Genomic DNA, 27,868 nt, shown 5'->3' on the forward strand with positions numbered 1-27,868 from the left:
ACCTAGCCAGGAATATGAATGGCCCAGTCATGTGAGGAATGAAGCCAAGATTCAGCAATACCAATCCAATCCTAGTTCTCTTCATTCACCAAACCTTCCAACTCACCTATTGTGCAGGGCAGACTTCTGGCATTGGGGAACAAACACTTCCATTCACTGACACCTCCTCCATTCACTGACACCTCCTTCATTCACTGACACCTTGTCCATTCCCTGACACCTCGTTCATTGACACCATTCCCTGACACCTTCATCCACTGACACTTTGTTCACACGGATTTTGTGTATTTTTTATTTTCATACAAATGGTACCAATTCCACTGGTTGTAACATGGGAACCTTCTTACCATCTGCCATAGCCCTCCCCCCATCTTTCCCCATTTCGCCCCCCAATAAGGACTGACCCCGGTCTGATCTGTCTACCACGATATAATCCCTGATGTACAGGAAGACAGGACTTCAGTGAGGGACATTTCCACCACAGGACAGGAAAGTGGCTTCTCCCCCGTGTGATATCTCTGATGTTTGTAAAGACTGCGAGTATATGAAAAACATTTCCCGCACTAAGGACAGGAATACGGCTTCCCTCCCGTGTGAGATCTCTGATGTCTGGAAAGATAGATCTTATAGGGAAAACATTTCCCGCACTCAGGACAAGAATATGGCTTCTCTCCTGTGTGAGATCTCTGATGTATGTTAAGTTTGGACTTATAGGAAAAACATTTCCCGCACTCTGGACAGGAATACGGCTTTTCCCTCGTGTGACATCTCTGATGTGTGTAAAGACTAGAATCATCTGAAAAACATTTCCCGCACTCAGGACAGGAAAGTGGCTTCTCCCCCGTGTGAGACCTCTGATGTGTGTGAAGATAGGACTTCTGTGAAAAACATTTCCCGCACTCAGGACAGGAATACGGCTTCTCCTCCGTGTGAGACCTCTGATGTGTGTGAAGATGGGACTTCCGTGAAAAACATTTCCCGCACTCAGGACAGGAATACGGCTTCTCTCCCGTGTGAGATCTCTGATGTCTGGAAAGATAGGACTTATAGGAAAAACATTTCCCACACTCAGGACAGGAATATGGCTTCTCCCCTGTGTGAGACCTCTGATGTACGATAAGTGTTGATTTTGCTATAAAACATTTCCCACAGTCAGCACAGGAATACGGCTTCTCCCCCGTGTGAGACCTCTGATGTGTGAGAAGTGTTGATTTTTCTACAAAACATTTCCCGCACTCAGAACAAGAATACGGCTTTTCCCCCGTGTGAGATCTTATATGCACGTTTAGTTTAGATTTACGTTTGAAACATTTTCCGCACTCAGGACAGGAATACGGCTTCTCCCCCGTGTGAGATCTTTCATGACTATTAAGATTGTATTTATATTGGAAACATTTCCCACACTCAGGACAGGAATATGGCTTCTCCCCCGTGTGAGATCTTTCATGCAAATTAAGATGGGATTTATAATGGAAACATTTCCCGCACTCAGGACAGGAATACAGCTTCTTCCGCGTGTGAGATCTTATATGCTCCTCAAGAAGGGATTTATATTGGAAACATTTCCCACACTCAGGACAGGAACACGGCTTCTCTTCCATGTGACATCTTATATGCACATTAAGACCGGATTTATGACGGAAACATTTCCCGCACTCAGGACAGGAATGTGGCTTCTCCCCCGTATGAGACATCTGATGTACGGTAAGTGTTTGTTTTGTAGAAAAACATTTCCTGCACTCAGGACAGGAATACGGCTTCTCTCCCGCATGAGATCTCTGATGTCTGGAAAGATAGGACTTATAAGGAAAACATTTCCCACACTCAAGACAGGAATACGGCATCTCCCCCGGGTGAGACCTCTGATGTATGATAAGTGTTGATTTTTCTACAAAACATTTCCCGCACTCAGAACAGGAATACGGCTTCTCCCCCGTGTGAGACCTCTGATGTATGATAAGTGTTGATTTTTCTACAAAACATTTCCCACACTCAGAACAGGAATACGGCTTCTCCCCCGTGTGAGCTCTTATATGCACATTTAGATTAGATTTAAATTTGAAACATTTCCCGCACTCAGGACAGCAATACGGCTTCTCCCCCGTGTGAGATCTTATATGCACATTTAGTTTAGCTTTAAATTTGAAACATTTCCCGCACTCAGGACAGGAATACGGCTTCTCCCCCGTGTGAGTTCTTATATGATCCTTAAGAACGGATTTATATTGGAAACATTTCCCACACTCAGGACAGGAGAACCTCTTCCCTATTGGAAGGCCGGCCAGGTCCCGCACAGTCTGAGGTTCCTCAGGATATAAAGAATCCGATGGTCCATCTACACTGGGTGGTGCCGGATGGACATTGGAGGGAGCCGGGTTTTCTCTTGGACTATACTGTGTGATGTCCTCATCTTCTACTTTCCAGTCTGGAGACAAAGTGAGACAATCCTCGGAGGTTTTCCTCATCTCCCGGCCATGGACTAAAATACAAAGACAAAGAGGATTACTAGACAGGAGCTGATTGGTTCCCCCAAACCAGGACTCCACCCACATCAGGCAGCTTGGTCTCTGAGGAGCTTATAATTCCACCCTCAAGGGAATTAGGAAATGGCTCCTCTGATCTCCTACCAGGTCATTTCTTTATTCATGGAGCTTAGTCAGAGAGTGAGGAAACAACCAGAACTGTCTTTTATAGGAGGGACAGTGATGAGGGGATTATAGGACGAGAGATGAAGACTGGACTGATCCGGAAGACCACCATCATTGGGGTATTGAGTCCTCCCTCATCCTGAAGACCACCATCATTGGGGTATTGACTCCTCTCCCATCCTGAGAACCACCATCATTGGGGTATTGACTCCTCCCTCATCCTGAAGACCACCATCATTGGGGTATTGACTCCTCCCTCATCCTGACCTTGAAGACCACCATCATTGGGGTATTGACTCCTCTCCCATCCTGAAAACCACCATCATTGGGGTATTGACTCCTCCATCATCCTGAAGACCACCATCATTGGGGTATTGACTCCTCCCTCATCCTGACCCTGAAGACCACCATCATTGGGGTATTGAATCTTCCCTCATCCTGAAGACCACCATCCTTGGGGTATTGACTCCTCCCTCATCCTGAAGACCACTATCATTCGTGTATTGACTCCTCCCTCATCCTGACCCTGAAGACCACCATCATTGGGGTATTGACTCCTCCCTCATCCTGAAGACCACCGTCATGGGGGTATGGACTTCTCCACCATCCTGACCCTGAAGACCACCATCATTGGGGTAATGATTCCTCCCCCATCCTGCTCCTGAAGACCACCGTCATTGGGGTATTGACTCCTCCCTGATCCTGAAGACCACCATCATTGGGGTATTGACTCTTCCCTCATCCTGACCCTGAAGACCACCATCATTGGGGTTGTCACAGACTTCCAGTGCCTCTCCCATCCCCCGCCATATCCCTCCACCCCTCCCTTCCTCCTTGTACATTAGAAGGTCTGTGGGGCTTCCATGGACAGGGCTGGGCCAGCCGTTGCCGAGGCAACCTAGCCGCGTCCCACATGATCTTCAAGAGACCCACACAGGAAGCAGCCTTCCCTTTTGTTCCTGGCCATGTGGGTAGAATCATCCTGCTCCCAGAAAGATGTTGGGAGGCTCGGGTGAGGGGGACCGAGCCTCCCCAGCCATCCCCCCTGCGCACTCTGCAGACCCCCAAAAGGTCAGGACTGCAGCCCTCTACAATACCCCAGGGTTGGGAGTCTCCACAGCTCTGCATGAGCCTTCACCTCAAAGGTCAGACCCCACAGCTGAGACCCTGCCAGTCTGTAAGCCTGTCTACTGAGCACCCTTGCACCCTTCCTGCTGCTGAGTGCCCTGGGAGCTGTGGCTGAGGGACCCTGTACACTATCCATGGCTGCGTGTCCCTGGAGGCTGTCTGCTGCTGAGTGCCCTGGGAGCTGCTGCTGTCTGCTGATCGCTGGTTGTCCCTGGAACGCTGACCGCTGGTCGTCCCTGTCTGGAGCCGCCTGCCGCTGAGGGTCTACAAGCTGCTTACCGTGAGTGTCCTGAACTGTTCCTGTTGTGCGCACTGACCACCCGTGTCCTGAACTGTTCCTGCTGTGCGCACTGACCACCCGTGTCCTGAACTGTTCCTGCTGTGCGCACTGACCACCCGTGTCCTGAACTGTTCCTGTTGTGCGCACTGACCACCCGTGTCCTGAACTGTTTCTGCTGTGCGCACTGACCACCCGTGTCCTGAACAGTTCCTGCTGTGTGCACTGACCACCCGTGTCCTGAACTGTTCCTGTTGTGCGCACTGACCACCCGTGTCCTGAACTGTTCCTGTTGTGTGCACCGACCACCCATGTTCTGAACTGTCCCCGATGTGTGCACCGACCACCCGTGTTCCAAACCGCCCCGCTGTGTGTGCACTGATCACCCATGTCCTGGTGGCATGCCCAGAGTATAGCTACCTGTGGTACCCCTGAGTGCTTGAGCCATCGCTACCCGTTGAGTCCCTGTGAACCCAATGACCCTAGAAAGCTGGGTGGGAGCTGTGCTGTGGCCAGTCTCCACAGCTAGAGTCCCGTTGAGTCCCCGAGGCCCCTGCCCAGTGGTAGGTTGCCGCCTGTTGCCTGAAGCCCCTGCCCAGTAGTAGGTTGCCGTCTGTTGCCCGAGACCCCTGTCCAGTGGTAGGTTGCCGTCTGTTGCCCGAGTCTCCTGCCCAGTGGTAGATTGCCATCTGTTGCCCGAGTCTCCTGCCCAGTGGTAGGTTGCCGCATGTTGCCCAAGGCCCCTGCCCAGTGGTAGGTTGCCGCCTGTTGCCCGAGGCCCCTGCCCAGTGGTAGGTTGCCATCTGTTGCCCGAGTCTTCTGCCCAGTGGTAGGTTGCCGCCTGTTGCCCGAGTCTTCTGCCCAGTGGTAGGTTGCCGTCTGTTGCCCGAGGCCCCTGCCCAGTGGTAGGTTGCCATCTGTTGCCCGAGACCCCTGCCCAGTGGTAGGTTGCCGTCTGTTGCCCGAGGCCCCTGCCCAGTGGTAGGTTGCCATCTGTTGCCCGAGTCCCCTGCCCAGTGGTAGGTTCCCACCTGTTGCCCGAGTCTCCAATCCGCTGTCCAATCACGGAGGGAGCTCGGTTGAGGCCCCAAGTCGAGGGGGGGAGATTGCCTGCCTGTCGCTGAATACCCCCCCCCCCCCCGTGCCTGGAATAGTCCCTGGTTTGCGCACACATCACGCTCCCTGCCATTTCCCTGTTGAGTGTCTGTCAATTTGTTGCTTCAATAAAGTTTGTGTGTTCCCCATCTTCTCCGTGTGCTCTGTTCTGCCTACGCTTCTGTTACAGGGGTATTGACTCCTCCCCCATCCTGAAGACCACCCTCATTGGGGTATTGACTCCTCCCTCATCCTGACCCTGATGACCACCATCATTGGGATATTGACTCCTCCCTCATCCTGAAGACCACCATCACTGGGGTATTGACTCCTCCCTCATCCTGACCCTGAAGACTACAATCATTGGGGTATTGACTCCTCCCTCATCCTGAAGACCACCATCATTGGGATATTGGCTCCTCCCTCATCCTGACCCTGAAGACCACCATCATTGGGGTATTTGCTCCTCTCTCATCCTGACCCTGAAGACCACCATCATTGGGGTATTGACTACTCCCTCATCCTGAAGACCACCATCATTGGGGTATTGACTCCTCCCTCATCCTGAAGACCACCCTCATTGGGGTATTGACTCCTCCCTCATTATCACTTTCTGGTTGGAGGATGTTATCACATTATTATCACCATGTAAAAGTCTGTGCTCCAATCACATCATCCGATATAAAATGTCCAGCTGGGAGGAAATGGGGGGAACAAAAGAGTATCCAGATTATGTGTATATATAGCAGTGGGGGGAGGGGGAGAGCAGGGGTCAGGAGTATGTAACGTACAACATGGATTATATAGTGCAGGGGTCAGGAGGATGGAATGTACAACACGGAGTATATAGCGCAGGGGTCAGGAGGATGGAATGTACAACACAGAGTATATAGTGCAGGGGTCAGGAGTATGTAACGTACAACACAGAGTATATAGTGCAGGGGTCAGGAGGATGTAATGTACAACATAGAGTATATAGTGCAGGGGTCAGGAGTATGTAATGTACAACATGGAGTATATAGTGCAGGGGTCAGGAGTATGGAATGTACAACATAGAGTATATAGTGCAGGGGTCAGGAGGATGTAATGTACAACATAGAGTATATAGTGCAGGGGTCAGGAGTATGTAATGTACAACATGGAGTATATAGTGCAGGGGTCAGGAGTATGTAATGTACAACACGGAGTATATAGCGCAGGGGTCAGGAGTATGTAATGTACAACACGGAGTATATAGCGCAGGGGTCAGGAGTATGTAATGTACAACACGGAGTATATAGTGCAGGGGTCAGGAGTATGTAATGTACAACACGGAGTATATAGTGCAGGGGTCAGGAGTATGTAATGTACAACACGGAGTATATAGTGCAGGGGTCAGGAGTATGTAATGTACAACACGGAGTATATAGTGCAGGGGTCAGGAGTATGGAATGTACAAGTTATATAGTATAAGGGTCAGGACTCTCAGTATTAGTATTCTGTAATCAGTGGAAGCTGACAGAGGGGAGGCGGGGGACGTAGTATACTTGGACAGAGGGGTGGCGGTGGACGTGGCATACTCGGACAGAGGGATGGCGGGGGACGTGGTATACTTGGACACAGTTCCCCACACACGGCTAAAGTGTAAGGTAAAGTCTATGGGCTGGAAAAATCCGAATATAAATGAAAACTGGCTGAAAGATCATATTCAGAGAGTAGTGGTTAATGATTCATACTCTGCATGGTCTGGGGGTGTCAGTGGTGTACCCCAAGGGTCAGTGTTATTAGTGGGGTACCCCAAGGCTCAGTGTCGGGACCCTTACTTATTAATATATTTATGCTGCGCTCCCCACAACCTCACTAACACCCCCTTCCCTCTCTCTGACCACAACCTGATCACCTTCTCTATATCCTCGTCCTCCAACGCCTACCCCTCCAAATGTCACACTACTACCAGCCGTAACCTCCGCAACCTTAACCCTGCCCCCCTCCACTCTGCAGCTGATCAACTCCACGACAGCATCCTCCCCCTGTCCTGCCCCGACTTGGCTATGACCGCCTACAACAATGCGCTGTCAACAGCCCTTGACTCACTAGCCCCTTTAACCACACGCAACATCAGACCCCGACTGCTCCAGCCCTGGCAGACTGATCACACCAAAACCCTCAAAACGACACAGTCGTGCCCTGGAGCGACTATGGTGCAAAACCAAATCCCAACAAGCCTTCACCCGCTACAAATCTGCCTTCCACACCTACACCTCCTCCCTCCACGCAGCCAAACAAGCCTACTTCCTGACCCTCATCAAGGCCCTCTCCTCCAATCCTCGCCGACTCTTCTCCACCTTTAACTCTCTACTCTCGCCACCCCCACCTCCACCCAGCACCTCACTCACCGACCTTGAGATTGCCAATCACTTCAAAAACAAGATTGACACAATTCGCAAGGACATTTCCACAACTCACACGCCCTCTCAACCCGTCCCCTCTCACACAGCTACCCCCTCATCCCCCCTCCCCCTCAACATAACCCACAGGGACTTCGTCGCTGCTCAAACTCTCTCCAACCCCCTTCACCCTCACACAGCTACCCCCTCATCACCCCTCTCCCATGGCCCCACCACTGCTCTGACCCCCACTTCCACCCCACCCTACATTCCTCATACTGAAGCTCCCCCAACACTCCGACTCTTTGACCTTATTACCATCAAGGAAGCCTCCAAGATCCTCTCTGATGCCCGCCTCACCACCTGCCCCCTCGACCCTATCCCCTCACAACTCCTATGACCTCCCTCCCCCTCCATCCTACGCTCCCTCACCCACATCTTCAATCTCTCCCTCTCCTCTGGCACTTTCCCCTCCCCTCTGAAACATGCACACATCACCCCCATACTTAAAAAGCCCTCCCTGGACCCCAATGACCCGAACAACCTCAGACCCATCTCCCTGCTCCCATTTACATCTAAACTCCTCGAGCGCCTAGTCTACACCCGCCTAAGCTCTCACCTCAATGACAACAACCTCCTCGATCCCCTACAGTCTGGCTTCCGTCCCCTACACTCCACCAAAACCGCCTTACTCAAACTCTCCAATGACCTGCTAACCGCCAAAGCTAATGGCCATTATTCAGTGCTCCTACTCCTTGACCTCTCTGCGGCCTTCGACACAGTTGACCACCCCCTCCTCCTCAAAATACTACACTCCCTCAGCCTCAGAGATTCTGCTCTCTCCTGGCTCTCATCCTACCTGTCACAACGCTCCTTCAGCGTTACCTATAATGCTACCACCTCCCCCTCACTCCCCCTCTCTGTTGGGGTCCCTCAAGGCTCCGTCCTTGGGCCCCTTCTCTTCTCCATCTACACCTCCTCCCTTGGCCAACTCATACACTCTCATGGCTTTAACTACCACCTCTATGCCGACAACACACAAATCTATCTCTCAACCCCCCACCTCACCCCCTCAGTCTCCGCCCGAATCACACACCTACTGAGCGACATATCAGATTGGATGTCGCTCCACTTCCTTAAACTGAATCTCTCCAAAACCGAGTTTCTTGTCTCCCCCCCAGCCCGAACCCCACCCCCCATTGACTTCTCCATCACATCCAACAACGCTACCATCAAACCCGCCCTGCAGGCCAGAGTACTTGGTGTCATTCTGGACTCCAACCTATCCTTCCAGCCCCAAGTCCAATCTTTAACAAACTCGTGCAGACTCCACCTCCGCAACATTGCCAAAATACACACGTTCCTAACCCCAGAAACCACTAAACAGCTCATCCACTCCCTCATCATATCACGACTCGACTACTGCAACTCCCTCCTCACTGGCCTGCCTCGCCGCTGGCTATCCCCGCTTCAGTCCATCCAGAATACGGCTGCCAGACTCATCCACCTTTCCAACCGCTCCATCTCCGCCACCCCCCTCTGCCAATCCCTCCACTTGCCTCCACCCCCCTCTGCCAATCCCTCCACTTGCCTCCACCCCCCTCTGCCAATCCCTCCACTGGCTTCCGATTGCACAACGGATCAAATTCAAAATCCTAACACTGACGTACAAAGCTGTCCACCATACTGCCCCGAACTACATCACTGACCTAATATCCAAGTACCGCCCAACACGCACACTCCGCTCCTCACAAGACCTCCTTCTCTCTAGTTCCCTAGTCTCCTCCTCCCATGCCCGCCTCCAGGACTTCTCCAGGGTGTCACCCATCCTCTGGAACTCCCTGCCCCAACCCATCAGATTATCACCTACTCTTCTCTCCTTTAGGCGCACCCTGAAAACCCATCTCTTCAGGGAAGCCTACCCCACCCCCTGCTAACTTGCCGACCTCCTCCACTCTTCCTACCACTCCATCCCCCACAGCTATCTCCTCCTGTGCCACCATCCCCTCCCTCCTAGATTGTAAGCTCGAAAGAGCAGGGCCCTCGATCCCCTCATGTATCACATTGTATTGGTATTGTTCTGTCACATGTTCTGTCCCCTCTGTAATGTACAGCGCTGAGCGAACTATTGGCGCTTTATAAATACTGTATAATAATAATAATAAACAATATAGGGTCTGATATTAAAAATCCCAATACATAAGGGGGGATATGATCTCCATGTATAATACATAAGGAGGGATATGATCTCCATGTATAATACATAAGGGGGGATATGATCTCCATGTATAATACATAAGGGGGGATATGATCTCCATGTATAATACATAAGGGGGGATATGATCTCCATGTATAATACATAAGGGGGATATAATCTCCATGTATAATACATAAGGGGGGATATGATCACCATGTATAATACATAAGGGGGGATATGATCTCCATGTATAATACATAAGGGGGGATATGATCTCCATGTATAATACATAAGGGGGGATATGATCTCCATGTATAATACATAAGGGGGGATATGATCTCCATGTATAATACATAAGGAGGGATATGATCTCCATGTATAATACATAAGGGGGGATATGATCTCCATGTATAATACATAAGGGGGGATATGATCTCCATGTATAATACATAAGGGGGGATATGATCTCCATGTATAATACATAAGGGGGGATATGATCTCCATGTATAATACATAAGGGGGGATATGATCTCCATGTATAATACATAAGGGGGGGGATATGATCTCCATGTATAATACATAAGGGGGGATATGATCACCATGTATAATACATAAGGGGGGATATGATCTCCATGTATAATACATAAGGGGGGATATGATCTCCATGTATAATACATAAGGGGGGATATGATCTCCATGTATAATACATAAGGAGGGATATGATCTCCATGTATAATACATAAGGGGGGATATGATCTCCATGTATAATACATAAGGGGGGATATGATCTCCATGTATAATACATAAGGGGGATATGATCTCCATGTATAATACATAAGGGGGGATATGATCTCCATGTATAATACATAATGGGGGATATGATCTCCATGTATAATACATAAGGGGGGATATGATTTCCATGTATAATACATAAGGGGGGGATATGATCTCCATGTATAATACATAAGGGGGGGATATGATCTCCATGTATAATACATAAGGGGGGGGATATGATCTCCATGTATAATACATAAGGGGGATATGATCTCCATGTATAATACATAAGGGGGGATATGATCTCCATGTATAATACATAAGGGGGGGGATATGATCTCCATGTATAATACATAAGGGGGGATGTGATCTCCATGTATAATACATAAGGGGGGGGATATGATCTTCATGTATAATACATAAGGGGGGATGTGATCTCCATGTATAATACATAAGGGGGGATGTGATCACCATGTATAATACATAAGGGGGGATGTGATCTCCATGTATAATACATAAGGGGGGATATGATCTCCATGTATAATACATAAGGGGGGATGTGATCTCCATGTATAATACATAAGGGGGGATATGATCTCCATGTATAATACATAAGGGGGGATATGATCTCCATGTATAATACATAAGGGGGGGATATGATCCCCATGTATAATACATAAGGGGGGGATATGATCCCCATGTATAATACATAAGGGGGGGATATGATCCCCATGTATAATACATAAGGGGGGATATGATCTCCATGTATAATACATAAGGGGGGGATATGATCTCCATGTATAATACATAAGGGGGATATGATCTCCATGTATAATACATAAGGGGGGGATATGATCACCATGTATAATACATAAGGGGGGATATGATCTCCATGTATAATACATAAGGGGAGATATGATCTCCATGTATAATACATAAGGGGAGATATGATCTCCATGTATAATACATAAGGGGGGGATATGATCACCATGTATAATACATAAGGGAGATATGATCTCCATGTATAATACATAAGGGGGGGATATGATCTCCATGTATAATACATAAGGGGGGGATATGATCTCCATGTATAATACATAAGGGGGGATATGATCTCCATGTATAATACATAAGGGGGGATATGATCTCCATGTATAATACATAAGGGGGGATATGATCTCCATGTATAATACATAAGGGGGGATATGATCTCCATGTATAATACATAAGGGGGGATATGATCTCCATGTATAATACATAAGGGGGATATGATCAACATGTATAATACATAAGGGGGGGATATGATCTCCATGTATAATACATAAGGGGGATATGATCTCCATGTATAATACATAAGAGGGAATATGATCAATATGTATAATACATAAGGGGGGATATGATCTCCATGTATAATACATAAGGGGGATATGATCTCCATGTATAATACATAAGGGGGGATATGATCTCCATGTATAATACATAAGAGGGAATATGATCAATATGTATAATACATAAGGGGGGATCCATTCAGTGTCCTGCACCCCCGTCTGCCAATCCCTCCACTGACCTCCATTCAGTGTCCTCCACCCCCCTCTGCCAATCCCTCCACTGGCCTCCACTCCTCTCTGTCATTCCTTCCGCTGGCCTCCACTCAGTGTCCTCCACCCCCCTCTGCCAATCCCTCCACTGGCCTCCACCCCCCTCTGTCATTCCCTCGACTGGCCTCCATTCAGTGTCCTCCACCCCCTCTGCCAATCCCTCCACTGACCTCCACCCCCCTCTTTCATTCCCACCACTGACCTCCACCCCCCTCTGCCAATCCCTCCACTGGCCTCCATTCAGTGTCCTGCACCCCCCTCTGCCAATCCCTCCACTGACCTCCATTCAGTGTCCTCCACCCCCTCTGCCAATCCCTCCACCCATCTCTGCCAATCCCTCCCCTGACCTCCACTCCTCTCTGCCAATCCCTACACTGACCTCCACCCCCCTCTGTCATTCCCTCCACTGGCCTCCACTCCCCTCTATGATTACAGCACGTCCACCATGTGAATGACAACCTTTCTATGACCCGTGTGATCTAACACATACAACATGGCATTGAACGTTTGTAGGTCACATGACTCCGCATGGGATGGAAGGAACCACTTTGTAGGCGGTAATGCGCCAGTCAGCCGCCATTTTTTCTGAGTTCCAGTATTTCAGGTTTACAATCCACGCTTTTATTGAAGTGAGTCGCAGATATAATCCAGATACGTTTACCGGATCAATCGGGACGGCATTGTTTCTTCTGATGTATTACAGGCTGATATCACCCCGCCCCCGCCCTACTCTGGACCAATCAGTGAGCAGTATGGGTGGAGGAATGGATTTGGTGTTCATGACCCACCTGTGCTGATCTCTGTAGGAGTGTCCTCCTCTATAAATGTCCCCGTTATTCCATCCTCCTCCATAGACTGCTGATCATCCCTCACATACGCCTCTTCTTCTTCTGCTTTCACCTCAAATTCTATATCGATTGGATCTCCACTCTACATCAAGAGAAGGAGAGGAAATATCATCTGGAAGATAGAAGGTCATAGAAACTCCACACATTGTCTGTATGAATCCATGTTCTAGATGCTCCATCCCACCAACCTTGCAATGGTGAGGGATGGTGTGACCTTCCTGTGTGGAATCCCGGGAATACAGAGGACGGGGACATCTCTCTGGTGGGTTCCTGGTATTAGGTGGCTCCATCATCTCCTTGTGTCCTTCTGAAAACTCCTCCATCACTCCATACTCCTCATCCTCCTCTTTATACTCTTCTTTACCATCAATATTATCATCCCCGAGGATTCCACTCTGAGAGATATAATAAAACATTCATTGTAACAAACATGCCGAGTATAAATCCCACCTACCAATAATTGTCATCATCTACCCCATTATCATCTCACGTGTGGACTACTGCAACTGCCTCCTCACCGGCCTCCCTCATCACCGGCCACCCCTCCTCACCGGCCATCCCTCCTCACCGGCCTCCCGCACCACCGGCCGACCTCCTCACCGGCCTCCCCCCTCACCGGCCTCCCGCACCACCTACCATCCCTCCTCACCGGCCATCCCGCACCACCGGCCTCCCTCCTCACCAGCTTCCCGCACCACCGGCCATCCCTCCTCACCGGCCTCCCCTCCGCACCGGCCATCCCTCCGCACCGACTATTCCCGCTTCAGTCTATCCTGAACTCAGCGGCCAGACTCATCCACCTCACCAACCGCTCTGCCACCCCCCTCTGTCATTCCCTCCACTGGCCTCCACTCAGTGTCCTCCACCCCCCTGTCATTCCCTCCACTCAGTGTCCTCCACCCCTCTCTGTCATTCCCTCCACTGGCCCCCATTGAGTGTCCTCTAAACCCCCTTGTCATTCCCTCCACTGGCCTCCATTCAGTGTCCTCCACCCCCTCTCTGCCAATCCCTTCAAAGGCCTCCACCCCCCTCAGCCAATCCCTCCACTGGCCTCCATTCAGTGTCCTCCACCCCCCTCAGCCAATCCCTCCACTGGCCTCCATTCAGTATCCTCCAACCCCCTCTGTCATTCCCTCCACTGGCTCCAGATTGCCCAACTCATTAAATTCAACCTCCTAACATTGACATACAAAGCCATTCATAACTCCGCCCCAAACTACCTCACCGACCTGATACCCAAATACCACCCAACCCGTACTCTTCGCTCCTCACAAGACCTCCTACTTTCTAGCTACCTGGTCTCCTCCCACTCCCGACTCCAGGACTTCCCCCATTCTCTGGAACTCACTACCCCAATCCATCAGACTGTCACCTACCCTCCTTACCTTCAGGCGCACCCTGAAAACCCATCTCTCCAGGGAAGCCTACCCCACCCTCACCTAACAGCCGATCTCCTCCACTCCTCCTAGCACTCCATCCCCCACAGCCACTTTCTCCTGTACCTCTACCCCCTCCCTTCTAGATTGTAAGCTCCAAGGATCAGGGCCCTCGCACCCCTCGTGTATTGTATTGTTACTGTATTGTCTCATGTTCTGTCCCCACTATAATGTACAGCGCTGAGCAAACCTTCTGCCGCTATATAAATACTGTATAATAATAATCTACCTGATGATGGTGAGGGATGGTGTGACCTTCCTGTGTGGAATCCCGGGAATACAGAGGATGGGGACATCTCTCTGGTGGGTTCCCATGACTGGATCCATCTACCTGATGATGGTGAGGGATGGTGTGACCTTCCTGTGTGGAATCCCAGGAATACAGAGGATGGGGACATCTCTCTGGTGGGTTCCTGGTATTAGGTGGCTCCATCATATCCTTGTGTCCTTCTGAAAACTCCTCCATCACTCCATCCTCCTCTTTATACTCTTCTTTAACAATATTATCATCCCCGAGGATTCCACTCTAAACGTTCAAAAAGAAATTCAATGTAACAAACACCCTTGAGGAACAATCACTAATAGTTATAATTTATACACATCTACCTGAGGATGGTGAGGGATGGTGTGACCTACCTGTGTGGAATCCTGGGAATACAGAGGACGGGGACATCTCTCTGGTGGGTTCCCATAACTTGATCCACCTACCTGATGATGGTGAGGGATGGTGTGACCTTCCTGTGTGGAATCCCGGGAATACAGAGGACGGGGACATCTCTCTGGTAGATTCCTGTAGCTGGATGACTCCACCATGGTGTCCTGGTACAGATCTTGGTGTCCTTCTGGAATCTCTGACTCCTCCATCCCCCCATCCTCCTCCTCTTTTATCTCTTCTTTAACTTCAACTTCAGGATCTCTCAGGTTTCCACTCTGAATATATAATAAAAATGACATCAATGGTAACAATGCAGATAATTTACAGATCCTAATGATGCTATCAGTGATTGTTCCTCATCTACCTGATGATGGTGAGGGATGGTGTGACCTTCCTGTGTGGAATCCCGGGAATACAGAGGACGGGGACATCTCTCTGGTGGGTTCCCATGACTGGATCCATCTGTAGGAAACACACACACTGACTGAATCCATTGTTTCTATGTGTTTATCAGATGATGGGGGATCTAGGTGGATCCTCCGTACTGCTCTCTCCTTTACAATAAAGTCTCCTCTTACCCGGTGATGTGAGGGGCGGCTGATTGTCCATCATGACGTCCTTGTAGAGGTCCTTGTGTCCTCTCTGGTGGTCCTCCATCATGACATCCTTGTAGAGGTCCTTCTGTCCTCTCTGGTGGTCCTCCATTATGAAGTCCTTGTAGAGGTCCTTGTGTCCTCTCTGGTGGTCCTCCATCATGACTTACTTGTAGAGGTCCTTGTGTCCTTCTAAATTTTGATGTGTATCATCTGCTGGAAATAAAAGACGTCACATGACTATGGAGGAAGAGGACGGACATGACGGGGGGTTACTGGGTGTAAATAGAACACAACATCTTATTACCTCCTCTGCTGCTACTTTCTGCAATGTCTCCGATCTCCTTCACACCGCATGGCACAGTCTGTCTTTATTCCACATCACTTCCTGTCTGTTCCTGACATCATTTCCTGTCTGTTCCTGACATCACTTCCTGTCTGTTCCTGACATCACTTCCTGTCTGCATTCCATAGAGAAGTCCTGTCTGGTTAGCAGAAATGAGATCACCATCTTGTGGAGTTCAGAGGAACTGCAGCCCCGAGAAATGTCCCCTAATACCCAATCCTGCATTGTATTACCTTACAGAGATATCAGGGAGGAGCCAAAATAACTAATAAAAAGTAAGAAACAATAAAACTAACTTTTATGTAACCAACTGTTTAAAAAATATATTTTACTACAGATAGAAAAGTCTTATAAACACAGAACACAAGATAAAAACAAAAGATATACAGAATAAATAAATAAATCCCTTGGCAACTAATCTTGCTTTGTATCTATGGATGTTTCCTTCTGCATCATATTTCACTTTAAAAGTCCATTTGCTTCCGATGGTTTTGTGACCAGGAGGGAGTTCTGTTAGTGACCAAGTTTTATTTTCTTGAAGTGATTTCATTTCTTCTTCAGCTGCTTTTCTCCACTGATCGGCTTCCCTTCTCGGCAAAGTTTCTATGTCTTCCCAGGATGTTGGCTCCTGTGTTTGATGTGTTTTAGCAGCGTATGATAACCTGCGGGGTGGTATCCCTTTTGTCATTCGAGAGGATCTTCTGATTTCTTGTTGTTCAGTGGGTTCTATTGGCTCGTTCATTGTAAGTTCCACTTCTTCTTGTTCTGGCTCTTGTCCTGCTTCGCATGGGTCAGTGTCTCTTGCCGATTCAGCGCGTAAATCCTCTCCACATTTTTCAAGAATTGTATTATCTGGTGCTTCACTTTCATCAAAATAAACACTGCGGCTTACTGTGACCTTGTTGGTCTTTGGACAAAGGATTCTATAGCCCTTCCTCTGCTCACTGTAGCCAACCAGAATGCCTTCTATGGCTTTGTTCTCCAACTTGGAGCGTTTCTGACTTGGAATGTGGGCATATGCTTTACAGCCAAACACTCTGATATGTTGTTGGATTTTTAGACACATATAATACTTCTTCTAGTGTCTTGAGGCGATTATGAATGAAAGAGCCATTGAAATAAAAAATGAAGTGTGATTTTATTCTATCACACAATGGTGTAAAATAGACAATGTAAAGCGTATCATGAACAGTTCCATGTAGATAAAACTACTGTAAAAATGACAAGCGAAAGTTCAAAGAAAGAGTCACCATTATCTGTCATGGCTGTTCTGTCCTTCATGTCCTTGTCCTTAATGCTGTCCTTCTAGACTTTGTAAAGAAGCCGGAAGTAGACGGAAATGATGATCTAGCAGCTGTTGCAGCTTCTCAGACGTGTGTATGCAAGAGTCATGTAGCGTGTAAGTGTGTGTGTGTGAGAGAGTCTCTCTTGTCCGATGTCTCATGGTCTTTTATGAGGCAAATGTACGTCATAGTTAGTGATCTTAATACCTTCTATGGAAATTATTACTGCTTAGCAAAGCCAATTCATATAAGGAAGGGATGCTGTACATATGATGTTTGATGGACAGGAACATATGAATGCTGATGTAAATAATATTATAAGCTAATGACGTAAAGAATAGTATAGCTTAAGAACATATCAATGTATAATCACTAAACTATATATGTATCAGTGTTAGAGACGTATACTAAATACACACAGATACTATTAAAATACATAATGTAATAGTAAGTCACTTCTAATAACCTCGACATAACTACCAGATACTCCTATGCCTAAATATAGTATACTCAACCTAACTTGTATATCTTTTGGTCTCAGCTATAATTGAAGAATAGTAAATACTACCATTTGTCAATAGAGCACTTACACATATTAATATTAATTATGACTAATCATAAAAACCAAATATTTTGCAAGCTTGCCATCAATATAAGTGCCGAATCATAATTTAGATTTAACATTTCCCCCTTATTATGATTAGTCTAAAATTAATGATCAATCAATGCACACTTCATTCATGTCCCATACACACCGTCTTATACCAAATGATCGTACATATTCTTCATAACTGGACCAATCAAAAATAACTTTCCTTCAGAACTCTATACCTTATCTTCAGTTTCTCTTCCTAAAAATTCGTAATCATAATGTTAATTTATATATGATAATTAGAGATGAGCGAATCGAAGTAGGCGAAGTGGAATTCGTTTCGAATATTGGAAAATAGCCTACTTCGGACGTGCGAATCGAAATTTTTCCTAAAATGGCGGCGGACATGTGCGGCGACGGAGCGGGGATGTCTGGGAAGGCGCGCAGACAAGGTGCGCTGACCCATAATGCATTCCTTAATGCCATGCGATCGCATTAGCCAATCAGCAGCCAGCCAGCCAGCACTGTGTAATGGTCGAGCTATAAATGGCGGCCATTTTAGAATTCTCCATTTGCTTCCAGTCATTCAACAGAGGCAGACCGCTCTGTATTAGGGACAGAGTTAGGGACACAGAAACGTTACTTGGGGACAGAGAAACGTTACTTAGGGACAGAGAAACGTTACTTCGGGACACAGAATTGTTAGTGAGGGCCACAGAATCGTTACTTAGGGCCACAGAAACGCTAGTTAGGGCCACAGAATTGTTACTCAGGGACAGACAGAATTGTTACTTAGGGCCACAGAAACGTTAGTTAGGGACACAGAATTGTTACTCAGGGACAGACACAGAATTGTTACTGAGGGCCACAGAACTGTTACTGAGGGCCACAGAACTGTTACTCAGGGACACAGAATTGTTACTGAGGGCCACAGAACCGTTACTTAGGGCCACAGAATTGTTACTCAGGGACAGACACAGAATTGTTACTGAGGGCCACAGAATTGTTACTTAGGGCCACAGAATTGTTACTCAGGGACAGACAGAATTGTTACTGAGGGCCACAGAACCGTTACTTAGGGCCACAGAATTGTTACTCAGGGACAGACACAGAATTGTTACTCAGGGACACAAAATTGTTACTGAGGGCCACAGAACCGTTACTTAGGGCCACAGAAACGTTACTCAGGGACACAGAATTGTTACTGAGGGCCACAGAACCGTTACTTAGGGCCACAGAATTGTTACTCAGGGACAGACACAGAATTGTTACTGAGGGCCACAGAACTGTTACTGAGGGCCACAGAACTGTTACTTAGGGCCACAGAACTGTTACTCAGGGACACAGAATTGTTACTGAGGGCCACAGAACCGTTACTTAGGGCCACAGAATTGTTACTCAGGGACAGACACAGAATTGTTACTGAGGGCCACAGAATTGTTACTGAGGGACACAGAATTTTTACTGAGGGACACAGAATTGTTACTGAGGGACACAGAATTGTTACTCAGGGACAGACACAGAATTGTTACTCAGGGACACAAAATTGTTACTGAGGGCCACAGAACCGTTACTTAGGGCCACAGAATTGTTACTCAGGGACAGACACAGAATTGTTACTCAGGGACACAAAATTGTTACTGAGGGCCACAGAACCGTTACTTAGGGCCACAGAAACGTTACTCAGGGACACAGAATTGTTACTGAGGGCCACAGAACCGTTACTTAGGGCCACAGAATTGTTACTCAGGGACAGACACAGAATTGTTACTGAGGGCCACAGAACTGTTACTGAGGGCCACAGAACTGTTACTTAGGGCCACAGAACTGTTACTCAGGGACACAGAATTGTTACTGAGGGCCACAGAACTGTTACTTAGGGCCACAGAAACGTTAGTTAGGGCCACAGAATTGTTACTCAGGGACAGACACAGAATTGTTACTCAGGGACACAGAATTGTTACTGAGGGCCACAGAATCGTTACTTAGGGCCACAGAATTGTTAATCAGGGACAGACACAGAATTGTTACTGAGGGCCACAGAACCGTTACTTAGGGCCACAGAATTGTTACTCAGGGACAGACACAGAATTGTTACTCAGGGACACAGAATTGTTACTGAGGGCCACAGAACCGTTACTTAGGGCCACAGAAACGTTACTCAGGGACACAGAATTGTTACTGAGGGCCACAGAACCGTTACTTAGGGCCACAGAATTGTTACTCAGGGACAGACACAGAATTGTTACTGAGGGCCACAGAACTGTTACTGAGGGCCACAGAACTGTTACTTAGGGCCACAGAACTGTTACTCAGGGACACAGAATTGTTACTGAGGGCCACAGAACCGTTACTTAGGGCCACAGAATTGTTACTCAGGGACAGACACAGAATTGTTACTGAGGGCCTCAGAATTGTTACTTAGGGCCACAGAAACGTTACTCAGGGACACAGAATTGTTACTGAGGGCCACAGAACTGTTACTTAGGGCCACAGAAACGTTAGTTAGGGCCACAGAATTGTTACTCAGGGACAGACACAGAATTGTTACTGAGGGACACAGAATTGTTACTGAGGGCCACAGAACTGTTACTTAGGGCCACAGAATTGTTACTCAGGGACACAGAATTGTTACTGAGGGCCACAGAACCGTTACTTAGGGCCACAGAATTGTTACTCAGGGACAGACACAGAATTGTTACTCAGGGACACAGAATTGTTACTGAGGGCCACAGAACCGTTACTTAGGGCCACAGAAACGTTACTCAGGGACACAGAATTGTTACTGAGGGCCACAGAACCGTTACTTAGGGCCACAGAATTGTTACTCAGGGACAGACACAGAATTGTTACTCAGGGACACAGAATTGTTACTGAGGGCCACAGAACCGTTACTTAGGGCAACAGAAACGTTACTCAGGGACACAGAATTATTACTGAGGGCCACAGAACCGTTACTTAGGGCCACAGAATTGTTACTCAGGGACAGACACAGAATTGTTACTCAGGGACACAGAATTGTTACTGAGGGACACAGAATTGTTACTGAGGGACACAGAATTTATACTGAGGGACACAGAATTGTTACTGAGGGACACAGAATTGTTACTCAGGGACAGACACAGAATTGTTACTCAGGGACAGACAGAATTGTTACTGAGGGCCACAGAACCGTTACTTAGGGCCACAGAATTGTTACTCAGGGACAGACACAGAATTGTTACTCAGGGACACAAAATTGTTACTGAGGGCCACAGAACCGTTACTTAGGGCCACAGAAACGTTACTCAGGGACACAGAATTGTTACTGAGGGCCACAGAACCGTTACTTAGGGCCACAGAATTGTTAATCAGGGACAGACACAGAATTGTTACTGAGGGACACAGAACCGTTACTTAGGGCCACAGAATTGTTACTCAGGGACAGACACAGAATTGTTACTCAGGGACACAGAATTGTTACTGAGGGACACAGAATTGTTACTAAGGGACACAGAATTTTTACTGAGGGACACAGAATTGTTACTGAGGGACACAGAATTGTTACTCAGGGACAGACACAGAATTGTTACTCAGGGACAGACAGAATTGTTACTGAGGGCCACAGAAATGTTACTTAGGGCCACAGAAACGTTACTCAGGGACACAGAATTGTTACTCAGGGACAGACACAGAATTGTTACTGAGGGACACAGAATTGTTACTAAGGGACACAGAATTGTTATTGAGGGACACAGAATTGTTACTGAGGGACACAGAATTGTTACTTAGGGACACAGAATTGTTACTGAGGGCCACAGAACTGTTACTTAGGGCCACAGAAACGTTACTCAGGGACACAGAATTGTTACTCAGGGACACAGAATCGTTGAATTAAAGAGTATGTCAGACAACACGCAGAGGAGTGGCAGAGGAGGCAATGTTTTAGGAGCGAGCAGACGTGGCAGCAGAGGAAGGGGTCGAGGCAGAACTATTCGCAGCCAGAGGCCAGTGCTCCCGGTGTCATCCAGTACAGTGAGGAAGAGCTAACAGAGGGCGGTCAGGAACGGGGGGAGACATCCGCCTCTTCAGCAGCCAGGCGAAGAAGTAGTGGCGAGGAGAGTGGCTCGGTAGCCGGTCTAGAGACAGGTCTGTCTCCTGACCCACACGCAGCCGAGGGGGCTAGTAGTGAGGCGGAGACCCTAATTGATGATGATGAGGCTGATCGCACTTGGCAGCCTCGTCGTCATCAGGCTATTGCTTCCGCATCATCAGGAGAACAGGGTGGCAGCTTGGCAGTGAGCAAAACAGTCGGTGGGTTGTCTCCATCGCCACACTCTGCCATGTGCCACTTTCAGGTCTCCTCACACACTGCTGGTGTGTTCCATTTTTTGTCATAGGGTGCTGGCAGATTACGGGCCTCCCATAGCTGCTGCCAAGCCCCTAATCTGCCATGGGCCCCTATACCGCCTCCTCATGCTGCTGCCAAGTCCAGACTCTGTCATGGGTCCCTGTACGGCCTCCCATTGCTGCTGTCTCCATCGCCACACTCTGCCATGTGCCACTTTCAGGTCTCCTCACACTGCTGGTGTGTTGAATTTTTTGACATAGGGTGCTGGCAGATTACGGGCCTCCCATAGCTGCTGCCAGGCCCCTAATCTGCCATGGGCCCCTATATACCGCCTCCTCATGCTGCTGCCAAGTCCAGAGTCTCTCATGGGTCCCTGTACGGCCTCCCATTGCTGCTGTCTCCATCGCCACACTCTGCCATGTGCCAGTTTCAGGTCTCCTCACACTGCTGGTGTGTTCCATTTTTTGTCATAGGGTGCTGGCAGATTACGGGCCTCCCATAGCTGCTGCCAGGCCCCTAATCTGCCATGGGCCCCTATATACCGCCTCCTCATGCTGCTGCCAGGTCCAGAGTCTGTCATGGGTCCCTGTACGGCCTCCCATTGCTGCTGTCTCCATCGCCACACTCTGCCATGTGCCACTTTCAGGTCTCCTCACACTGCTGGTGTGTTGAATTTTTTGACATAGGGTGCTGGCAGATTACGGGCCTCCCATAGCTGCTGCCAGGCCCCTAATCTGCCATGGGCCCCTATACCGCCTCCTCATGCTGCTGCCAAGTCCAGAGTCTCTCATGGGTCCCTGTACGGCCTCCCATTGCTGCTGTCCCCATCGCCACACTCTGCCATGTGCCACTTTCAGGTCTCCTCACACACTGCTGGTGTGTTGAATTTTTTGACATAGGGTGCTGGCAGATTACGGGCCTCCCATAGCTGCTGCCAGGCCCCTAATCTGCCATGGGCCCCTATACCGCCTCCTCATGCTGCTGCCAAGTCCAGAGTCTCTCATGGGTCCCTGTACGGCCTCCCATTGCTGCTGTCTCCATCGCCACACTCTGCCATGTGCCACTTTCAGGTCTCCTCACACTGCTGGTGTGTTCCATTTTTTGTCATAGGGTGCTGGCAGATTACAGGCCTCCCATAGCTGCTGCCAGGCCCCTAATCTGCCATGGGCCCCTATATACCGCCTCCTCATGCTGCTGCCAGGTCCAGAGTCTGTCATGGGTCCCTGTACGGCCTCCCAGTGCTGCTGTCTCCATCGCCACACTCTGCCATGTGCCACTTTCAGGTCTCCTCACACACTGCTGGTGTGTTGAATTTTTTGACATAGGGTGCTGGCAGATTACGGGCCTCCCATAGCTGCTGCCAGGCCCCTAATCTGCCATGGGCCCCTATATACCGCCTCCTCATGCTGCTGCCAGGTCCAGAGTCTCTCATGGGTCCCTGTACGGCCTCCCATTGCTGCTGTCTCCATCGCCACACTCTGCCATGTGCCACTTTCAGGTCTCCTCACACACTGCTGGTGTGTTCCATTTTTTGACATAGGGTGCTGGCAGATTACGGGCCTCCCATAGCTGCTGCCAGGCCCCTAATCTGCCATGGGCCCCTATACCGCCTCCTCATGCTGCTGCCAAGTCCAGAGTCTGTCATGGGTCCCTGTACGGCCTCCCATTGCTGCTGTCTCCATCACCACACTCTGCCATGTGCCACTTTCAGGTCTCCTCACACACTGCTGGTGTGTTGAATTTTTTGACATAGGGTGCTGGCAGATTACGGGCCTCCCATAGCTGCTGCCAGGCCCCTAATCTGCCATGGGCCCCTATATACCGCCTCCTCATGCTGCTGCCAAGTCCAGAGTCTCTCATGGGTCCCTGTACGGCCTCCCATTGCTGCTGTCTCCATCGCCACACTCTGCCATGTGCCACTTTCAGGTCTCCTCACACACTGCTGGTGTGTTGAATTTTTTGACATAGGGTGCTGGCAGATTACGGGCCTCCCATAGCTGCTGCCAGGCCCCTAATCTGCCATGGGCCCCTATACCGCCTCCTCATGCTGCTGCCAAGTCCAGAGTCTGTCATGGGTCCCTGTACGGCCTCCCATTGCTGCTGTCTCCATCGCCACACTCTGCCATGTGCCACTTTCAGGTCTCCTCACACACTGCTGGTGTGTTGAATTTTTTGACATAGGGTGCTGGCAGATTACGGGCCTCCCATAGCTGCTGCCAGGCCCCTAATCTGCCATGGGCCCCTATACCGCCTCCTCATGCTGCTGCCAAGTCCAGAGTCTGTCATGGGTCCCTGTACGGCCTCCCATTGCTGCTGTCTCCATCGCCACACTCTGCCATGTGCCACTTTCAGGTCTCCTCACACACTGCTGGTGTGTTGAATTTTTTGACATAGGGTGCTGGCAGATTACGGGCCTCCCATAGCTGCTGCCAGGCCCCTAATCTGCCATGGGCCCCTATACCGCCTCCTCATGCTGCTGCCAGGTCCAGGCGAACGTAGTCACACAGGGGAGGAACTTCTCAGTGTAATGAACAGAGAAATCGACAGATGGCTGTCTCCGCGCAAACTGAAAATCGGAACCATGTTGACCGACAACGGAAAGAACATGGTGTCTGCTCTGCGTCAAGTAAGGTTGTGCCATGCGCCATGCATGGCTCACGTGTTTAATCTGGTTGTCAAGCGGTTCCTAAAATCCACCATCCCACTGCAAGACATCCTTAAAATGTCACGTAAACTTTGCATGCATTTCAGCCATTCCTACACCGCAAAGCACACCCTCCTTGAGCTGCAGCGGCAGAACGGAATTCCACAGCATCGCCTGATCTGCGACGTTGCAACAAGGTGGAATTCAACCCTACATATGTTAGACCGCCTTTACGAGCAGCGAAAGGCCATCACCGATTTCCTGATGTTACAAGCGGATAAAGGTACTCCCCTGTGTAACTTCGATGTCAGCCATTGGCAGCTCATGCGTGACACCTGCCGCTTGCTCAGGCCCTTTGAGGAGGCCACGCTATTCGTGAGTCGGCAGGACTATGGGATGAACGACGTCATTCCTCTGTTGCACGTCCTGGAACAAATGCTGTTAACAATGGCTGGTCAGGGTGCGGTAGACGTGGCGCACAGATCTCAACGCCACATGACCCCTGTGGGGGCAGGACAGGAAGAAGAGGAGGAGGTAGAGGAGGACATTTGTGCTCAGGAATTATTGAGTGAAATGGGTGGTTTTTCCACTCAGCGGACAGGAGTGGAGGAGCAGGAGCATCTGGTAGAGGAGGAGGAGGAGGAGACAGAGGACCCAGATGCACCGTGGCAGTATGCTGTGGAGATGGAGGCAGGGAGTCCCTCGCATTCCTTGGCACAAATGGCCCATAGCATGCTCGGTTGCTTGCGTAGCGACAGCCGAATAATAACCATCAGACAGAGGGATGACTTTTGGCTGTCCACCTTGTTGGACCCTCGCTACCGTTCCAAAATGGTGGCCTTTTTCACACCTGCTGAGAGGGAGGCCAAAATAACGTACTATAAAAACCACCTATGTAGTCAGTTGGTCTCTGCCTTTGTGCGCCAACGTCCATCCTCAGACACTGTGGGCCCTGTGCGCTCGCGTTCCGCTGCCATGGCAGCAAAGGAGGGGTGGGGTGGTAGGAGCAGTGGCAGCTCCACCAGCAGCAGCTGCCTCAGTCTGCAGTCGATGATGAGTAGCTTTCTTCACCAGCGCAGTGAGGAAACTACTAACCAGCCGCAGCAGCAGCAGCAGCATCAGGTGGACCTGGAGCAGGACCTCAAACAACAGGCTTGGGCCTACTTGGACAGCACCCTGCCAACCGAGGTAGACAATCCCCTTGACTACTGGGCAACAAAACTTGACATTTGGCCCCAACTAGCTGAATTTGCCCTTGAAAGGCTGTCATGCCCGGCCAGTAGCGTAGCATCGGAGCGCATGTTTAGTGCGGCAGGAGGTATTGTAACTCCGCGGAGGACACGACTGTCCACCCAAAGTGTGGAGAGACTCACGTTTGTGAAAATGAATCAGGCGTGGATTAGTCTGGATTTCAAACCACCAGTTCCTGACACAACTGACTAAATCCGCCATGAATCATGCCCCAAACATGTGCCACTTTCAGGTCTCCTCACACTGCTGGTGTGTTCCATTTTTTGTCATAGGGTGCTGGCAGATTACGGGCCTCCCATAGCTGCTGCCAGGCCCCTAATCTGCCATGGGCCCCTATATACCGCCTCCTCATGCTGCTGCCAGGTCCAGAGTCTCTCATGGGTCCCTGTACGGCCTCCCATTGCTGCTATCTCCATCGCCACACTCTGCCATGTGCCACTTTCAGGTCTCCTCACACTGCTGGTGTGTTGAATTTTTTGACATAGGGTGCTGGCAGATTACGGGCCTCCCATAGCTGCTGCCAGGCCCCTAATCTGCCATGGGCCCCTATACCGCCTCCTCATGCTGCTGCCAAGTCCAGAGTCTGTCATGGGTCCCTGTACGGCCTCCCATTGCTGCTGTCTCCATCGCCACACTCTGCCATGTGCCACTTTCAGGTCTCCTCACACACTGCTGGTGTGTTAAATTTTTTGTCATAGGGTGCCGGCAGATTACAGGCCTCCTATAGCTGCTGCCAGGCCCCTAATCTGCCATGGGCCCCTATACCGCCTCCTCATGCTGCTGCCAGGTCCAGAGTCTCTCATGGGTCCCTGTACAGCCTCCCATTGCTGCTGTCTCCATCGCCACACTCTGCCATGTGCCACTTTCAGGTCTCCTCACACACTGCTGGTGTGTTCCATTTTTTGTCATAGGGTGCTGGAAGATTACGGGCCTCCCATTGCTGCTGCCAGGCCTGTAATCTGCCATGGGCCCCCGTACCACCTGGTCACGCTGCTGCTGGGTCCACAGTGTGACATGGGTCCCTGTACCGCCTCCCATTGCTCCCACTCTGCCATGTGCCACTTTCAGGTCTCCTCACACTCCTGCTGGTTTCCATTTTGTCATAGGTTGCTGGCAGATTACAGGCCTCCCATAGGTGCTGCCAGGCCCCAAATCTGCCATGGGCCCCCGTACCGCCTCGTCACGCTGCTGCTGGGTCCACAGTGTGACATGGGTCCCTGTACCGCCTCCCATTGCTCCCACTCTGCCATGTGCCACTTTGAGGTCTCCTCACACTCCTGCTGGTTTCCATTTTGTCATAGGTTGCTGTATGGCCTCCCATTGCTGCTGCCTCCACCGCCACACTGTGGCTCCAAACACTGGTTTTGGCCCCGAGACTGGCCAAATGAGTGAAGTGTGCGGTGATTCTAAGATCGACGGCACTCATCTGCATGTCATACTGACTGACAGTATTATTTCTCTTCCCCAGCAGACTCCAAGGGCATTTAAATTAAAGGTACAGTGTTCTGCACTAATATAAAGGCTCTCTGAAGCCTAGAAACACCCTTTTTTAAGTTAAATTCACAGCGAATATATTCGACTCGAATCGAATATTGTCCACGAATTCGCCGAATCAGTCGAATCGAATTTTTGAATACTTCGCTCATCTGTAATGATAATAGTAATAATAATAATAATAATAATATTAAAAATAATAATTAAATGATGTAATAATAATTAATGTAGTATATTTCCATATTTGTATAATATTTTAACTCTCCGGAAATATACTTTCCATTCTAAAATGTGTCATAAGTTTCTATTACTC

The 27,868-nt window shown here is 49.3% G+C and overlaps 2 protein-coding genes across 3 annotated transcripts; both read right to left on the reverse strand.

The window, feature by feature from the left end:
- Positions 1-278: 278 nt before the first annotated feature.
- LOC149434755 (uncharacterized) lies at positions 279-15,052 on the reverse strand. The gene is made up of 3 exons (XM_089663437.1): positions 14,974-15,052; positions 12,872-13,326; positions 279-2,479 (listed from the first exon to the last, which is right to left on the reverse strand). The coding sequence occupies exons 2-3, from the start codon at positions 12,933-12,935 to the stop codon at positions 564-566; spliced, it is 1,980 nt and encodes a 659-aa protein (XP_089519563.1). The 5' UTR covers positions 12,936-13,326; positions 14,974-15,052; the 3' UTR covers positions 279-563.
- LOC149434756 (uncharacterized) lies at positions 14,469-16,841 on the reverse strand. Of its 2 annotated transcripts, none has more exons than XM_089663439.1 (5): positions 15,923-16,841; positions 15,601-15,828; positions 15,387-15,484; positions 15,076-15,297; positions 14,469-14,893 (listed from the first exon to the last, which is right to left on the reverse strand). In XM_089663439.1, the coding sequence occupies exons 2-5, from the start codon at positions 15,776-15,778 to the stop codon at positions 14,567-14,569; spliced, it is 825 nt and encodes a 274-aa protein (XP_089519565.1). In that variant the 5' UTR covers positions 15,779-15,828; positions 15,923-16,841; the 3' UTR covers positions 14,469-14,566. The 2 variants fall into 2 exon arrangements, with proteins under 2 accessions (XP_089519565.1, XP_089519564.1); XM_089663438.1 differs by having other exon boundaries at positions 15,601-15,831.
- Between the last annotated feature and the right edge of the window lie 11,027 nt (positions 16,842-27,868).

Source organism: Staurois parvus, unplaced genomic scaffold (genome assembly GCF_062004578.1).
Source record: "Staurois parvus isolate SC_StPar_1 unplaced genomic scaffold, SC_StPar_1.0 ptg001687l, whole genome shotgun sequence".
In the NCBI taxonomy this organism is placed as follows: Eukaryota; Metazoa; Chordata; class Amphibia; order Anura; family Ranidae; genus Staurois; species Staurois parvus.

What these genes read in the sequence shown, in the direction of transcription:
- LOC149434755 (XM_089663437.1), bottom strand. Translation starts at nt 12,935, where the DNA reads ATGGAGGAGGATGGAATAACGGGGACATTTATAGAGGAGGACACTCCT. An exon ending in TCCTACAGAGATCAGCACAG is followed by an intron (nt 2,480 to 12,871) that starts GTGGGTCATGAA and finishes TTTGTATTTTAG; the next exon opens with TCCATGGCCGGGAGATGAGG.
- LOC149434756 (XM_089663439.1), bottom strand. Translation starts at nt 15,778, where the DNA reads ATGATGGAGGACCACCAGAGAGGACACAAGGACCTCTACAAGGACTTC. An exon ending in CCATCCCTCACCATCATCAG is followed by an intron (nt 15,298 to 15,386) that starts GTAGATGAGGAA and finishes TTATATATTCAG; the next exon opens with AGTGGAAACCTGAGAGATCC. An exon ending in CCATCCCTCACCATCATCAG is followed by an intron (nt 14,894 to 15,075) that starts GTAGGTGGATCA and finishes TTGAACGTTTAG; the next exon opens with AGTGGAATCCTCGGGGATGA.